General features: G+C 38.0%; 1 protein-coding gene across 1 annotated transcript in view; it reads right to left on the bottom strand.

Moving 5' to 3' along the window:
- Positions 1-220: 220 nt before the first annotated feature.
- The window catches only part of CLPTM1L (CLPTM1 like), a 29,535-nt gene continuing 11,969 nt past the window's right edge, over positions 221-17,786 (bottom strand). Inside the window, exons 7-17 of the mRNA XM_072852949.1 lie at positions 16,302-16,396; positions 14,075-14,159; positions 12,228-12,331; positions 9,567-9,632; positions 8,405-8,455; positions 7,679-7,761; positions 5,785-5,819; positions 5,428-5,483; positions 5,302-5,346; positions 1,845-1,960; positions 221-551 (exon numbers count right to left, since the gene is read on the bottom strand). Of these exons, the coding sequence (XP_072709050.1) occupies positions 467-551; positions 1,845-1,960; positions 5,302-5,346; positions 5,428-5,483; positions 5,785-5,819; positions 7,679-7,761; positions 8,405-8,455; positions 9,567-9,632; positions 12,228-12,331; positions 14,075-14,159; positions 16,302-16,396 (821 nt within the window). The 3' untranslated portion in view covers positions 221-466. The remainder of the gene's footprint in view (positions 552-1,844; positions 1,961-5,301; positions 5,347-5,427; positions 5,484-5,784; positions 5,820-7,678; positions 7,762-8,404; positions 8,456-9,566; positions 9,633-12,227; positions 12,332-14,074; positions 14,160-16,301; positions 16,397-17,786) is intronic.

Below are 17,786 nucleotides of genomic sequence, written 5' to 3'. Positions count from 1 at the left end.
ATGATTTGTAATTAGCATATAATCCAATATTATACATTTTATTTTTGACAGCCTCCAGTTTGGCAATAATGCTCAATTCTGCTGTAACACACTGGCTTGTTTTTTTCACTTTTCATAGCCTAGTGGCATGGGCACCACACTTCCAGTTAGCGAGTTGTCTTAAAAACGCAGATTTGGATATTAATTACAACAGTCAGGACAATTAGGTTTTCACCAAAGAGAAGTTTAAATTCAGGAAGTTTATTTAATGACATCTGGCAGACTGTGGACCTTGTGAGGACAAAAGAGGATCTTGAAATAGGAGGATATCAAAACTAGATTTTGGCAATATAGAAGATGTATTGTCCATGTAGTTCTGTCATAAGCTTTAAAAATACTCTTATTAAATAAGTTTTTCCTTCCTTAAGACCAGATAATACATGAAGCCAGTAAGAGTCCAGGGGTCAGAATCTTCTTCAATTCTTAGTTATTCTCTATGAGCTTTTCTTTTTGGCTTTTCTTCATAAGATTCTCCATACTCATTCACTCTGCTCTTATCCACAGGATAAAGCCTGGCAGAAAAAACAAATGATTAATTACAATATTGTCTGCTACCTGGAGGAATTAAGCAGTTCTGTGCTACTTAATTTTAAAAGTTAATTTCTTTCTCATCATATTCTCTATTCCCACTTGTGGCAAAAAAACCCCAACAGTTTTAAAGATTAGCTACAGATATATCAGCTTCTTCACATTAAGACTTAACCAGTTGTCTCATAACAGGGACTCTTAAGAGATGTATTAGCTCCCCTAAAGCTTGGCTGGAGTAGGTCTCAAGCAATCCAGGATACCTCTGAAACTTGAACCCAGTGTCCAGCCCCTATCAGAAGTTGTTGAGCTCTTAACTTCTAGAAAAATACCTTTGAAGGGGACCTATTTTACTACACTTACGTGCAATTATATAAACCTAAAACCAAAGTTCGCATTTAGTATTAATGATTATATATACACATCCATATATTCTGGTATAATGTGAACTAGGCTTAAAATTCTTGTTTGCTCCACATCTAAATATTTATTCTTGGAAACAAGAATACACTTTCTGTAGCTTATGAACAATATTTCAATGATTACTGCATATAGCCTTCTTCCCCATCTGATTTTAGTTACTTAAAGAATCTGAAACTTGCCAGATACTCAACTTACAAGGGAACCTGATAACTTGTGTTTGGAAACTAGATAAAGAGGAAAGCAGAGGAGGGCAATCCCTCATCAGAAAACATCCTTTGCTAGTGCCTTGCAGAGCTACTTTGAAAGCACACCTCAGATATTGAGCATATGTAGGCATGTAGCCCCTCAGCAAGGGTTAGAAGCCCAGAAACTCCTAAGATGGTTTGTGAATACAAGCTTAAGAATTGCTCTCCTTCACCTTACTTCAGGTGCTCATGTTTCAGGTTAATTTTTTTTTCTAACTTGCAAATGTGAAACTATCTGCTGAAAAGGAGAACTGCAGTTTTGGGGAGGGAGAAGGGGTAACTGACAAAAATTCTGTGAGTGCTGCGAGAAGAGGAATTTCTTGATTACTCTCTTAGCATGCTAAAAAAAGGTCCAGGAATACTGTCAGTTATGGGAAAACACTTTTGCTCCTCTTATTTGTACTGAGATCTCCTTTTCAGGATCCCCTGCTCAACATTCTCTTCACTAGGCATATACACAACTACCATTATCCAGACCATACTATATATTACTATGGTATAAAAATTCTGCTTCAAGTCTATCCCAAACCATTTCATAGTTCTTCATAGCAATAAGACTGCAACCATCTACAGCGTTGTAAAAACTCTGATTAATATTAAAGAAAGGCATACCATCTTTGGTAAAGATAGACCAGGAACACGACATCATCTCTAAAGCACGCCAGCCTATGAGATGTTGGCATAGTGATGATAAAAGCAAATATATCATCAATAAAGGTGTTGAATGCCTACAAATAAAACAGAAGTATACTTCAGTTGGCTGTGAAGGAAGGAAGTCATCTGTCATACAAAGCTACAGCAAACAGGCTTCCTAGAGCTATACTTTTCAGTAGGAACACAAACTACTTCCATATTTATAACAATACTTAAGGGTTATGCTGAAAAACTAATTAATGCAAACATTAAAATGCTTTCTTTTAATGAAGACCATGCTGTCTACTCCAGACCACACAATTATAGTTACAAGTAAAAAGGAAGCAGTACTACTTCAGGTAAATGAGTATGGTCAAGAGAGGGAAAAAACATGGATTCAACTTCAGTGAAATCTTTAAAAGAAACTGGCAAAACACTTTTATTCATTCATTACTCAAATGATTTAAAATTTACAAAAATGTCAGTTCACTTTCATTTGCTGTTGGAATTTGAAATTTGTGTAAAAACTTGTTAATTTACTGCTCTTAAGAACATTAACTTGACAGCCTTGGAGAGATTTTAAAATATTTTCAGTGCTCTCCTGGAAGTAATCATCCATTCCTTATCCGAGACATAATTTTCTACACCATTTCCACTCAACTAGGCATACTATAGGTTCTGTTTCTGAAGCAATAATGAAATATTTTCTCACTACTTCTTCCTGAGTGAGAAAGTTCAAATTCCAGACATCTGCTGGGAAAGCAAGGCAAACAGGCTCCGAGCATGCAAAGACAACAATATTTTGTCAGAGAAGGTAAAGAAAGTAAACAGAAGGGCAACTCCTCTGGATCTGGCTCTAGCCTACAGGGAGGACTAGAAATCAGCTCTTACAGTGCACCAGCTCTAGTACTCATCATATGGTGCAATAAACAGTTTCAACTCACTAAAACAGCAGGAAACAAATCCAGCAAAGAATATTCACTGTTGGGTTAACAGAGTCAGTAACATGGCTTCTCCTTTCAGTATTAGTACGCTGTACATTAATCCATACCATAAGAAGGGGGAAAAAGATGTGTTCTCTAAGCAGAGACGGACTCACTCTTCAAAATGAACCAATGTTTATAGGATGAAACAAAGCAGCAGCAGAATATGGGGGTGTTGGACAGGAAAGAGTTCTGATTAGTTACAACAGGAAAGCTCCTCCTGGCAAGTCAAAACAAATCCATCAATCCAAAGTGATCAAAGAATATGGACGGCACTTCTCAAGCCTGTGCACAGGTTTGTCACGGAACAAAAAAAACTTGGCAAGTTGGAAGAGGCAGCCTTTCCAAGTCAACACCCAAGTGAGTGATCCTACAAACACGAAAGGACCTAAATGCTCCATCCTTCAGGCACTTAGGCAGTCCTCATAAGCCATTGAAATTGAATGCATCAAGGCAGGCCCATCTAACAGTCTTTAGTCTAGCTAGTTTTCTTTTGAGATTACCTCATTTGAAGGTAGTCCTCATATAAGTATAAAGAGCATAAACATAAAGACTACAGAAACTGGAAAGTTAGACTGATCTTCATTTTTGCCAAGGTCTTCCAAAACAGGAAAGACTTCAAATTAAGGAAAAAACCAAAGCTCTCTAAAACAACAATCGCAGAGGAGACCTCAGACTATTCTTTCCACTCTTCAAAGTGCAGAAGAGAGCAAGCAACTTTAAGTATCCACTAGGAAAAAGGAAATTACCCCCTCCAAAGACCAATAAGTTAAACATAACTGAAAACATCCTATACTTCTTTCTACATACACACAAGCCTTTGTTGTGGGTAGCCTCTGGCATCTTAACAAGAACCACAAATGCTTCTGTAAGAAAAGGCTATTCAGCAAGAGAATTCTGCTGCTTTAAAGGTTACTTGCTTGAATACTGTCCCTTTGTTGTCTATTTAACTGCCGATGTCTCTGCTCAGTTATTGTAATTTGTTGCTGAAGTAAAATTGTGAAATTACTTCACTAATATACCTTTTACTCCCCTCTATTAAGAAACATGCTGATTTGCCTAGTATATGTCTGAAACACTAGATGTTTTTTTATTTTTTGACTATATTTCCATATCGAACACTGTTTAGTTGCTGTTCTGCTATCAGCTATACTTCAATCTGTTTTCCTAGATTGAATCCCCATGATTCCTTAGAAATATTAAGGCACCAGAAAGTTGGGCTATTGCTGTAGGCTCACAGAAATGGAAAAGCTATGAAAGGCACTTCAAATTTTAAGACTTTAGTTCTTTTGTTCCAGATCATCTGTTCAGAATTGGACACCATGTCTTGAGCAGTTTTTAACACTGTTTCTTGTAAAGTACTGATGTTCTGGAGAATTGTAATACATCAGCACAAAGGAAGAATAGATGAAAGCATTTATGAGTGGAAGCAGAAGAAAACATGGCACATGTTGATGGCATCAAGGTCTTGGTGATCCCAGCACATCCATCTAGGACTTCTCAGGACACAATGATCAGGAAAACAAATGACAGTACAAAAATCCTAATGACTCACAGAGGTGGGAAAGGATTGGAGTCAAAATACTATCAGCTCTTTAGGGGTACAAGAACAAAACTAGCACGTAGCTGTTGATTTAGGAAGGACGTAGAAGACATAGGAACTCAACAGTGGGTGTCCCTTGTCCTCCATATCAGCGCAAGGAATCCTGACTGGGATACTCAGGTACATCCATCTTGGTGCCTGAATACTACACAAACCACTCAGACACACATGTGGGTGCTTGTGGGTATGCAGGTATCAAAGCGTTAATAAGTTGACTTTGTTTTGAAATAAACTTACCTTCCCCTCTCCAAGGTCTGGTGTTAAGCTTTGCTATAGCATGGCATTATTTCCTACGAGGGGCAGTCTAGGCAGTGGGGACACCACAGCCCCCTTTCCACTGTGTAACAACCCACCACACATTTGTCACTACACTGCCCAGAAGCTCAGAATTACCACCCCAGCACAGAACAGTGTGTACATTACTTCAGTCTCTGGTAGCTCCTGGAACCTGCCAAAATAAGGTCTCTTAGTGGTCCTATCTGTTTCTTGAGAACTATCCTTTGTTAATATAATCTCTCTCTTCCTAAAATAATGTATTGAATTGAGACTGATTAGTTTATTTGCAGGACCAACATTTGCACCCACGCAAGACAACTGACAGTAGAAAAAAAACAGTATCATCATCAAAACTAGGACACAGGTATTCTCATATGGAAGTCATTATGAAAAATGGAAGTCAATATTTCTATTTTTTTAAAGACATTTGCAAACAAATTTGGTTCTACTGTCAGTTTAGTTCTTAAAACAAACAAAGCACTGTCAGCCTTAAGCTACATAATACTAAGCTGTTTCTCACAGAAGACTATTTCCAAAATGACTGCACCAATCTTTAAATTAGAGCTTTACTTACTTTGTATGTGAAAGCCTTCCACGGTAAGTGTGCAACAGATTTCATCTAGGATTAAAAATATCAATTTGTAATAAATTCTGGAAGAATAGACTAAAAAAGTAGGTTTTTATCACTTTTCAATCTTACCTTGTAGTTTACAAACAGCTGGGGCAGCATAAATAGGAAACCAAAAGCATACACTCCTGAAGATAAAAGATGGAAAACTTACAGACAAATGCACAATAGAAGGACACCACACAACTATACTTTCACAATTAGAGATTTATACTCATTTTCCTAAAGAGAGAAGATGCATCTCATCCTTTTGTTTCACTTTGGGTTGATTCTTCTCCCTTTCTCAATCACTGTGATAATTTTGGAATCTACAGTCAAGTTATTGCTCTATATTACACTGATCCAGCTGATAGTAGTTAATTTTCTACTTTTGAGTCTTGGCCTCCATTTGTAGAAATATGAAATAAAAAGAAAACATAAGGGACTCACCATTGACAAAGCTGTTAATCAACCAGGAGTACCAGCTACAAACAAAGACGACAGTCCAGTCATTTTTTCACCTCAGCCAAAAATATATACCTGTAATACATCCTCCACATAACTATGCTGACTACTCCAAGAAGTGGCTATGTTGTGAATTACTTTACACAAGAACTAAATACCTCGCATCTTCCTTTGATTAGGAAGGGCTCCAGAGAAGGTGCTAACAGTTTAAGCAAAGGATGTTTATCAGTGCATCCAACAAGTTTGCAGAGCTTTATCAACTGCTTTTATACTTTTTCAGAATGTTCTAAGACTTCTGCACCCAAAATGACATCAGATAATACTGCGCACTGAACCCTGACTGTATTAAGGCTCGCAAAGGTAACACTGTATTCTAAATACTAAAGAGACACCTAATATGGCACTGTAAGGACTTATCAAATTTCAAACAACAAATACCATTCAGTGCAAACCACTATAGTAGGCACTTAAAAAAAAGAAAGAAAAAAGTAAATACAAAGAATCTACATTTTCCCCTTCTTACATCTAAAAACCCTCCCAGATGTTCAATGGAGCACAATCTTAGCAACATAACAGTAGCGTTACAGATAGTGGTCAAATTCCATACTTCTGCTTGCGATAGTAAGAACAGCTAGTAATTGCGATGCTCAGGTTACATAATTTAAAATTAAACTTGCAAGGCTGTGTTAGTGACTTGTTAATAGCAACGTTACAGCCGTAGCAGCATTTCACTAATCCGCAAGCATCTAAAAAATGCATCAGAAAATGCCTCCAAGATTAAAGGATAATCCACTGTTAAGACTACTTGTTCCATCATATTTCCTTACAAATAGATTCAACAATGATAAAAATTCTATGGTATCCATTGTTTTCACTTTCTTAAGCTACAGCTCACAGAACACCTAGCATATAATATTTTGCAGTACTGAATGAATTTAAGAATTTTGTGAGAAAAGCAGAATTTTTAAATGCTGCATAGCTGTTAGCTCCTTACTACATCAAGAACCTTTTGAAAAAATTATTTTTCTAATAGCCCAGAAATTGCCCCAGTTGCTAGTACAAGTGCTACAGCCCATGTATGCAGCAACAGTAGCTCTTTCTGATGTTATTTTAAGCTACTGCTTGCTCTCCCTCCCATCCCTTCGGGGCCTAAAGACTATTAAAAATATGTCTACATGGCCATCACCATGCTTGCACTTGCAGATTTTTCTACTACACAGTCTTATGGCTGCATACTTGCTTCTGTCTCTCCGATACAAAATGAACTAGCTGTATTATTTTGCGTGAAGGTGGACAGAAGTTTCACCTTTTCATGAAATATTGAGTCTTCAGCTCTTGCTGAAGTATCAATATGTTGCTGTAAGCCCCTGACTCTAAAGGAAGAGAGCCCTTTCTTAAAAACGCTTTTGCTTGCTTGCTATCCTAGCTATCATATTTAGGAACAGAGGAACCTCTAACCTCTTGGTCAGAGCAAATAATTTTGGGACAGCTTTTGCTTCTCTCTGTTACTGGACAGGTTTAACCACTGAATTCCTCTCATCTCTCCTGTCACCTTATCAGTTCTCTGAACATCAGTGGCAGCTTTCTTCCTCCTCTTCTGATTCACAGCTTACTTGTGTATGTCAGCTATTGAATTCTATACTACAGTAATACCAAGTTACTTGCTAAATACAACAGCCTGTAGCTTACAGGATGTTAAAAAAACAGCTAGACTTTTAAGCTTTAGATCACAGAGAACAAGGAAGTTTCCGGTTCCTAGCTTATTAATCAAGCAAAATAAAATAACTGATTTCCATAACCCATCATCTTCAGTTAATTAATATGGGAGAAATGGGGAATGTTTCAATTCTGTATAAGATCGTTTATAGATTCACAGTACCTTTTGTATTTGACATTCAGCAAGGAGTAACCTGCACCTCCAATACACAATGGATAGAGCAAATATGACAAGTATTTCATAGCCTAGTAGACAATGAAAATAGTTTGTTAGCTTACATTTTATGTACAGCAGATTTGTCATGGCATTAACTAAAAGACAGCCATATAATTTTTTTCCTGAAAATCTTTTCCTGTTTCCAAATGTCTACTATTATTTCCAGTATGCTTCCAGTTCTAGAGAAGGTGGTGACAATCCCAATGCTCAGTTCAGACCACCAAGGACCTTAGAGCATAAGCAACAAGGGGCAGCATGAAGATCAGAGTCTAAGAGTAGCTCTCTGCTTAACTTCCTGATTTCTTCAACTCCGTTCAGAAATCAGGAAGCATGTGAACATTCCTCCAGTATAAATAACAAAGTACAAATATAAATTTTCAAATTTGTGAATGAAGACCCTTTAAGATATTTCTCTTCAGATAAGTCACTTGCAATTCTGCTTCTCAGAGACATGTTTCAACCAGATTCAGCTAACAAACAACTCTTTCACTGTTTCTTTTCATAAATTATTAGAATGAATCTTCACTATCTGATCATCCACATAATGATGATCCACTTGACAACTATGAAAAAATGGAAAATGCACGTGTAGCAATAAAGCATGAAACAAGTCAATCAGCAGGCCACATATATAAGACTTAATAGATCAGAAGTCACAGGATTCGCTCTTACCTGGGTATCATACTCCTCAGTTTTCTTTTCAGAGTCATTGTATGTACCAAACTGCAATACATATAAAATGTATAATCAAGTCAGAACTCGGGGAAAAAGCACTTGCTGTCCAACTCCCTAAACCGAGATTTAAACTGCAAACTAAACTGCTTAGACATTAAGCTAGGTAACAGTTCAAAGTTCTTATAAGCTTCTATACAAGAGAGTCACAAAAATGTCCTGTGCAGCCTCCCAAATACAGGGTAGGCAAAAACTTTAATTTTTCCCTTCATATTTTACACCAAACATCCAGGACTTCTTTGCTTAGGAAAGTGCTGTTGAGACAGCAGAGTTCACAAAGCAAAAGTGAACTCAAGTGGCTAAGAATCTGGCAGATGCAGGAAGCCATTATTAAAAACCATAACCATTTTCATGCATGAAGAGAGGTCAGTTATGCATTATCTCCACATCTCCAGAAATTGTGACTGCTTAAACACAGTTCCTTGAATACCGATAAAGGAACAACTGGAGCTATGAGCTACTCAAGATGCATACACTTCAAGCAGCACAAAAACCCAGTACTTCTTGTGAAGTAAACACTGAAGGTTAGACAACTGTTTCTCCTACCAACAAGGGAAACTTTCAATGGAGATTGTACTTCAACAAGTGTTAATCTGAATCCCAGGTTCCTCTGCACATCCTGCAAACAGTCTCAGAACTTAAATTTTTACCAAGAGGATTTGTCAAAGACTGTCCTGTCCCCAGAACTTGTCACATCATCTACTAGTTCCACAATGGAGAAGTTATACCTACGCCTTCATGAAAAATTCAGTTTCTTACTTCAAATCATGATGCCAGTTAAGAGTGCCTTTCCAGCACACTGGCAGGAGCACAGTCCCACCTGTTAAGATTTAGCAGGACTGACAGAGGAGTTCTGAAGTTTCTCACACCATAAATACACACAAGTAGCTTTTTCTTCTACAGAATTCAAAGAAATTCATAAGTTTGAAAAGGCTCATCTAGCTTTTGGATTAAGTCATCCATAAAGAGAAGATGTACATAGGAAACTTTTATCGTTTTTTTTTTTTAATCTTCATTTCACTGAAAGCCAAGTTGCACAGTGACCTGAAAAGAGATGGAAAGCTCAAGAGTGTAATCATTGACAGGCCAATGTCTACTATACCTGAATTTTGGGTCTCAAGCCTTGCCACTTGATTGTCATTTTCAAAGCTTTCTTCACTTTCCAGAGCTGTGATTAGCAAAAACAAAATGAGCATGTAAAGAGTTATCCAAAGGAATGTCTTATGCAGGATTCAGATACTCAGAATCAAGACCCCAGAATATCTATTTTAAGCACCCATTGCATAAAGCAGCAACAGCATGATTGCAGCACACTGCCTGCATCTCTATACAAAACAAATGCTGTGTCACCAGAGAAGTACAACATCCGGAGCATGCACTATTAAGTCTCCATATCAGATGATGTACTTTAAGTGAAATAATGTAGTCCTTCCAGGATATCTGGATTGCAGTGCTTAGGTGGGGGTTAGCTGCTCTCAGCACCAGCATGAACCCCAGGTCAAACATTTAGAGAATTCTCCAGTAACCACCTGCCAAGCAAGTTTTTACAGGCCTTTGAGGTCAGCTGGGATCTGCAAGATGAACATGCCTCAGAACTCCTAACAGTAATTAAGTGGGCACTTACATGGTCATTACATTTCAGTAGTGGGCTACAAGCAAAAGTCAGTGAATCCACTGAATTGTCTGGCTACTTACTGTATTGCTGCAACAGGTTGACCCTAATGTAACCAAAGGTTCAGTGCACCTGAAAATTTACTCATGTACCCACTCTGCTATACAGATTCAACAACTTAGCCAATGGAGTAAGCTCACCAGGAGAGCTACGCTCCATTAAGCTTTTTGTGGACAAGGTTTGTTTGTTTAAGTTTAGATATACCAATATTCTCTTCTCATCCATCATATCTTCCAAACAAGAAAGTGCAATACAGTAAAGACGATCCTTTACTGTCATCTTTGATGCAAGTGAGAAAATTACTTACTACAGAAGCAATGTCACTATTAGTACTGCATGAGTAACAGGTGTTAAGAACAAGTTGTGAAAAAGCTCTTCCCAGCAGACAAATTCCTTTGAGATGTATAGTCCTCATGTTCATTCTCACCTTGAGACAACCATGTTATCTCACCATCACTTGAGAGGAGAGATATGTTACTTCAACAGAACCTACAGAACATTTCCCCTCCCTTTAAGTGTCCCACACAGCGTTCCTATACAATCCTTTCAACCCAGTTCCCCCAGCCTCCAATCCAAAAGCAACATACTGGAAAATAAGGCACATGAAAAAGAAGATAGGAGCCAAACAGTCATAGGGGCTACAGATCTCAGAGAGATGTATGTAACAGATCTTTGGGCAGCTCCAAGAACAACCTCAGACAGGCACAATGACCAAATGAGATTTGGATCTGCCTGTGCTTAGGTAGTGGCAACTGAGAAATCCATCTTCATTATCAAAGAGAAATGCAAAATATTAACAGTTTTAATTTAACTTAAATCCTGTAGCATAGTTGATCATTCCTGTTACCCTACCATACATGCCTGATCTGGTTTCCACTAAAACTTCTTAAAAAAAAAAAAAAGTTATTTAGAGACCAGAGCTATTTCTTCTTCCCCACTAGAAACAAACAAAAGCATAATTTTTCTTGACCCGATACATTTTTAAATCATTTGACACTTTTGAATTTCTGAAGTCTTTAGATTCAAGGATTTTTTAAAATTTAGTTATTTAGATACAGGATCAAAATAAAAGATATTCTACAAAAGGAGCATCATATTTATAGGGATATATATTTATCCCTGAAACTGTTAAAATTTCAGACAGCTAAAGAAAGTTTGAAATACAAGACTAAATTGCTATTTATAGGAACAAAACCACTGGTAAATCTGATACAGAAAACTTAACACACAGAAATACATCAGACTTAAAAGCTCAACTTACTAAAAAATAAGGTTACAGTCAATGAAATGGTACTATTTAGGACGCTACCATTCATAGTTTTTGCAAGACCTTAATCTTTCTTATACAATAAGCTGAAATTTAAGGATCGCTTTGTGACTTTGCATTCAACAATTTAATCACCAACTAAAAATTCTGAACTGTTCTGTTTCCACAGGGATTATCTGCAACTGTAACAGATGTGTAGTCAAAAATTTCACGAGTCCTGAACTTATTTTTAAATACTGAGAAGTAATTAGATCTGCAAGCAACGCTAGGTAGAGAGATCTCCCCTTCCCATTACTGCTGACTATGTGCTTTACTACACATAAAGTAGGCTTCTAAGCAGTACCTGCAACCCACTGACTGGATACGATCTGCTGGAATAATGAACAGAGCCAGCAGGCTCCTCCTTCCCCAAGCACCTCAGTCACGCCCAGGGAGAAAGCTGCAGACCTGCGGCACTGTCTGATGGCACACAGCCTGCTCTTTGACAAATGTTTCCATGAAGGCTTGCTGACATGGTTATACATGCCTGGTCAGGAGCGATGCCTATCAGGTGATGCGACAGGAAGGAACCTCAGCATAACTCTGTGTTTGGTTTCCGCAATACCAGCTGGCCCATCCCAGAAAAGCCTGATACATATAGTTTAGTAATCTGATAAAGGGACACAATCTCCTCTACCACTGAAAGCCAGTTAAGCAATGCTGCTAAGACAGCATACTACAACAACAGTACTTTTCCAGTAACTAGCTTAGCATTCTTTTTCTACAATAAACTACGGATGTTGCTGCAAATACTGGTATTTGGTTTTAGGGCTTTAAGAACTCACCTCAATCACTGCACCAATGCCTGCTGGGATCAGTACCAGTAAACTTGTTTGTTCATCCAAAAGGAAAAGAAATATTACCACAGTACTAAAGCACCGCCAAAGCACTGGATAGAAAAAATGAAAACAAAAGGCTTATTAATATTTAAATGAACAGCTGAGATGACAGAAGACTGTTGGCCTATTTACTATAATTGTCTTATGCAGTTTAAGCATGAACTTCTATATACATCTTGATGTATCAAGTAGTCCTAGAAACAGCCAGTGATCTGTATACCTCCAGGCAAATAAGGAACAAAAACATTTTATGAAATCCTTATCACAAAGGATGAAAGGAAATCAGAATATTTAAGGAAGACTTCTGTACTGCAGCAATTCAGCAATGTATCAGTACTATTATGAACTATGTTCATGATTCTTGTCTCGAGGAAGCTGAAAGGCTGTGAGGTAATGTAATGTCAGCCTTTGAAACTCATACAACTAATTTAATGTTTGTAAGTGTTAGGAAATATATTTTAGGGTTATTTTTCAGGTTTTGCTAAGCCTTGGATGCTTATAGGTGTCTACCAACTAATTCTTAGATTTTAATATCCATCCCCTAAGCAGGAACAGAAAGAGAGAAAAGCTACAACACGCTCAGACATCAACAACTACACTGTACCATTCCAGAGCAATTGCCTGTCGCACCTCTCCCTCAGGGCAAGAAGGAAATACAGCCAGAAAGGCAACTAAGGCTTCCTATAGAGAGGATGGAACCATCAATTACTGGAGACTGAAGACACATACTTTGACAGTAAGGTTAAAAAAACCCTTTGTCACTCAGTCTGTCCAATTTGACTTTACTCACTTTTAAAACTGGCAATTAACACTTAATTCTGAAATTTCATGGATCATTTTGAATTTTTACTACCTTTTGGCATAGATATGCCAACAGCAGTATAAATGCCTTACAAAAACAAAGACACTCCAATGAAGATGATAAACTGATTTTCCACATGAGAAAAACATGTTGCTGTTCATCGTAATTTAGAATGCCTGATTTTTTTCCTGGTATTGATATTCCTCACATATTTTAATCAATCTGTATATATGATAGAATTAGGGATAATCTCAGAGGTCAAGTGACTCCAGGTTTATCATTTTGGTTTATAAACAGCATGGAAAAATCTATTAGAAAAACAAGCACTAAGTATTAGCACAACAAAAAAGGCTGGGGAGTGGTATGTTAAACCTCAAGCATCCAGGGCCGGCTACTACCTTCATCTGTCTCTAGGAAGGCTTGGCAGGATGTCACACCACTATGTTTCTCTCATCTTTCCTATATCCAAGTCAACTAAACCCTCCCATGCTCTTCCCCCCCAGGAGATTCTACTGCTCCTGTTTACACCAAAGCCCAAATCAAACAACAGCGTTACACTACAGCATTTTCCCTCCCAAACATTTTGGAACCTGTAGTTATCTACAAGGAACACATGGGACTCGCAGCACAGCATTACCCATGATAGCACATTCTCTCCACCCACAGGATTTTTTCTGGTCCTCATTCTTTTCCTGAAGTATTTTTCTGTTCCTTCAGCAAAGAAAATCTGGTGACTGACTTAGTATTAAACTTATTCTCAATTGTAAGACTGTCAAAACCTCAGAAGTGACACAAGTGCTTAAAAGCAAGTGATACTTGAGCACAATGCTAACAAAGTTACCAGCCTGTGTTAGCCACCTTCTTTTCATACACAAACACATCTCATTTTGCCATCTTGGTGAATCTACAAAGTTTCAACTTAGAGTAAGACAAAAACCACACAGTATATATTAGATAGCACATGAACAACACTTTGCATTCTGGCCCATACCTGCTTTTGTAGACATCCCAATCATGCTCCTCTTTTTCTTCCAAAAACTGATGTCATTTTTGAATGCAAGGAAATCAAAGAGAAGCTGCAAATAGCAAGAAACACACTCATTTGTTCAAACGTGCACTAGTTAAAGACTACCAGCTGAACTGTTAAAAATGCATTTAAGATGGAATTGCAAGAAAAACCTGTTTTAGAAGCCTCGAAAATAAAAATTAAATACCACAAATAAAAGCTAAAAAGAAAAACTGATTTAGAAGCCCAAGCTCCAAAAGCAGTGCAAAATGACAGGAGGAATTCCAGGTACTGCTACTACTACAATGCTGCAGCCGGTAAAGAAAGTTAGCGACCCAATACAGGGTAACGCATGATAGAGGATGAAGAACTGAGGACCCTGAGGAATGGCTCACCTTCTTGACAGACCAGGGAAAGCCACACTAAATTAGATTCAAAGTGCTTTGCATTGAATTGATAGTCAATTTAGACTTGGACAGTACCAAAGTTTTTTAAAAATTCCTAAAATACAGCAAGTAATTTTCTCCTCTCTATTTCATCACCAAGTTGATCTGAACTTCAAGGACATTTTAGCACTAAATTTACTTGTACTGAGTATTTTTTCCAGAATTTTCAGTATTTTTGTTCAGAATAGACTATTTCAGTTGGAAGGGACCTACAACGATCATCTAGTCCAACTGCCTGACCAATTCAGGACTGACCAAAAGTTAAAGCATGTTATTAAGGGCATTGTCCAAATGCCTCTTAAACACTGACAGGCTTGGGGCATTGACCACCTCTCTAAGAAGCCTGTTCCAGTGTCTGACCACCCTCTCTCGGTAAAGAAATCCTTCCTAATGTCCAGTCTGAACCTCCCCTGGCGCAGCTTTGAACCATTCCCACGCATCCTGTCACTGGATCCCGGGGAGAAGAGATCAGCACCTCCCTCTCCATGTCCCCTCCTCAGGAAGCTGCAGAGAGCAATGAGGTCACCCCCCAGCCTCCTTTTCTCCAAACTAGATGAGCCCAAAGTCCTTGGCCACTCCTCATAGGACATGCCTTCCAGCCCTTTCACCAGCTTTGTTGCCCTCCTCTGGAAGCATTCAAGGACCTTCACATCCTTCTTGAATTATGTGGCCCAGAACTGCACACAGTGCTCAAGGTGAGGCTGCACCAATGCTAAATACAGTGGGATAATCACCTCTTTTGACTGGCTGGTTATGCTGTGCTTAATGCACCCCAGAACGTGGTTTGCCCTTTTGGCCGCCAGGATATTTTTCAGTATTTTCTTTAAGCATTCACTGTCTTAAAAAAAAAAAAAAAGGCAGATTCAAGAAATTCTTGGGTCAGAGAATTTTAATGAAAAAGTGTATTTTTTTAATTTGGGCAAGTGATACACAAAAGAAAAAACACATCAGCAGAGCTAGTCCCAGCCTACAAATATCTTACAACCTAATAAACTGAACTGAAAAAAAAAAATTAAAATGGCTGGGAAGTGTAAGGGTTTCCAACCAAATTAATTGCATGTAATGTAAGTATAAAGAAACATAACATGCCCAGCAAGTTCTCATCTATCTCAGAATATGGGAATTGTATTAGGCAGAATTGTAGATGACAAAAATGTTCAAAGTAGAACAATTAAGTCTAAAAAAATTGTTCATTAAAACAAAGATTCATATTTAAACCAAGACACACACAATGCTGACAGAGAGACACAACAACAACCAACCATGCCTAGAGCCACAAGCTCTGCCCTTTACAGCAACTATTTTTTTAAGTAATCTAGATCAGCTGTTCTAAATTTCTCCAGGGGTGAGAAGTCAGAGACTCAAACCCTACTGTTGGTGCCTGCACTATGCCACTGCAGCAGTAAACTTTGTGATAACTCAGCTTAGCAGAAAGTGTGAACCCATGTTGACAGGCATATTAATTCTGGGTGCTTTGGTTCAGATAAAAAAAAAGTGATGATAATGAAGTTAAATGTTTTCCATTTCAGTCAAGACTTAAGTTTATACCTAGTTATCTCATATTTCTATCTTCTTTGAGATTTTTATATTAACTTGGTACTGGAAATACAGCTCACTTGTACCAGAAACCTCTTCTACTGCTCTACTGAAATTACTATTTCCAAGAACAGTTTTCAATAAATGAATTTAAGTTCAACCCACCTCCCACTCCTTTTTTTTTTATTTCATATGCTGTAATTCCTAAACCCCAAAGTTTCTCCACTTACATGAAATGCTGCTACGAAGAATGTCAAAGCCAGAAAGTACAGGTTAGTATCAACAAAAATTCCTTTTACTTCATCTGCATCCTTTTCTGAAAACCCTAAGAGAAAGAACAAGTAATTATGCAAGAAGTAGTAGACAGTTAATTGCTGTTATGCTAAAGTATGAAAGGAATCTTATTTCACCTGCACGTGTTTTATTAAGGAATCATAAATCCAAAACAAGATGGCAGCTTTATTGGTAAACCCCATGTCTACCTATATTTTGGGTAGTTATTTGGCTTGCCTTAAACAAACCCCATCAGTTACAAGCAGACTGATGTGCCTTTGACACGTTGTGTAACTACAACCCAAGCTGAACACCAGAGACACAAATGGCAAGACAAAAGAAGTCATTCTGGCTTGAGTGGGAAGAAAAAGGATTATTCAACTTGGCCTTTGAGCTTTTATTTGATACATAAGAAAAGTGAGCTTCACATTAAAAACCAAAAAATGAGAAAAGGACTACACTGTGGAGGACAACAGAAGTCAGTGGGAAACATGGCCATATATGCAACAGTAGAAACCCCTGCACCAAAGTGTGTGTTTTCCAAAAGACACAGCATCCCTTTGAACTCCTTCAGCCAGTGTTAAGATCCCTTCTTCATGAAGCAGAAAGTTCCAGCCACTGTGATTGAAGTCTACCGTTCTCAGAAAATACACAATGCTGCATTTACGGCAATGGTGCTAGTTATGACATTGGTGAGTTCAGTACCAATTTACTTCATCATATCAGCTGTCCTGCATCACAGCAAGAAGAATGCGGACTTACCCATTTTCAAGTGATTTTGGAGTTTTGCTACTGATCTAAGGTGACCTTTTCATAAGTTATTCCAAAAGGAAAATTTTAAGCCTTATGTTTCACTATCTGCATACTTATAGAGAACAAGCAGCATCTTAGGTAAGCTTTTTTCCCAGGCAGAGGAGGTACTCCTGGGATGACAGGTCTTGACATATACATCCATCACAAGACAGCCAAGACATGCAACATGAAAATTTAAGTTATGCCATTCTGAGGAGGCTCACAAGAATTTATGGAGAAATAATGGTGGTCAAATGCCCCACACAAACTCTGAGCAAGCAGTTACTTGATTCTTTCAAGACAGTTATTTTAAGCGCAAATACTTGTAGCTTCGATGTACATTAGCCTGGGCTAAGGAGAAGCTGCTGGATTGTACTTAGGATGACCTTATTCCTTACCCGTCTTCCTTCCCCCAACAAAACATGAGAAAAGCTTAGGCTACAAAAAGAAACTGAGAAAGTCTAGACTCTTAGTTACACACTGTATACAGATATTGTGTCTTACAATAATACACTCTGACACTAATGCTGAACCAGAACAGGGTTTTTTTTCCCCCAGAGGAATCAGTGCCTTAAATGTTAAGCTGTCCATCATAAAATGTTAATTCAGAGATCACAGTGAATAACCAAACCCTCTCCTCTTAGTGACTA

Source organism: Ciconia boyciana, chromosome 2 (genome assembly GCF_034638445.1).
Source record: "Ciconia boyciana chromosome 2, ASM3463844v1, whole genome shotgun sequence".
In the NCBI taxonomy this organism is placed as follows: domain Eukaryota; kingdom Metazoa; phylum Chordata; class Aves; order Ciconiiformes; family Ciconiidae; genus Ciconia; species Ciconia boyciana.
Note: the sequence above shows the minus strand (reverse complement) of the source record. Positions and strands in the feature narration are given on the sequence as shown.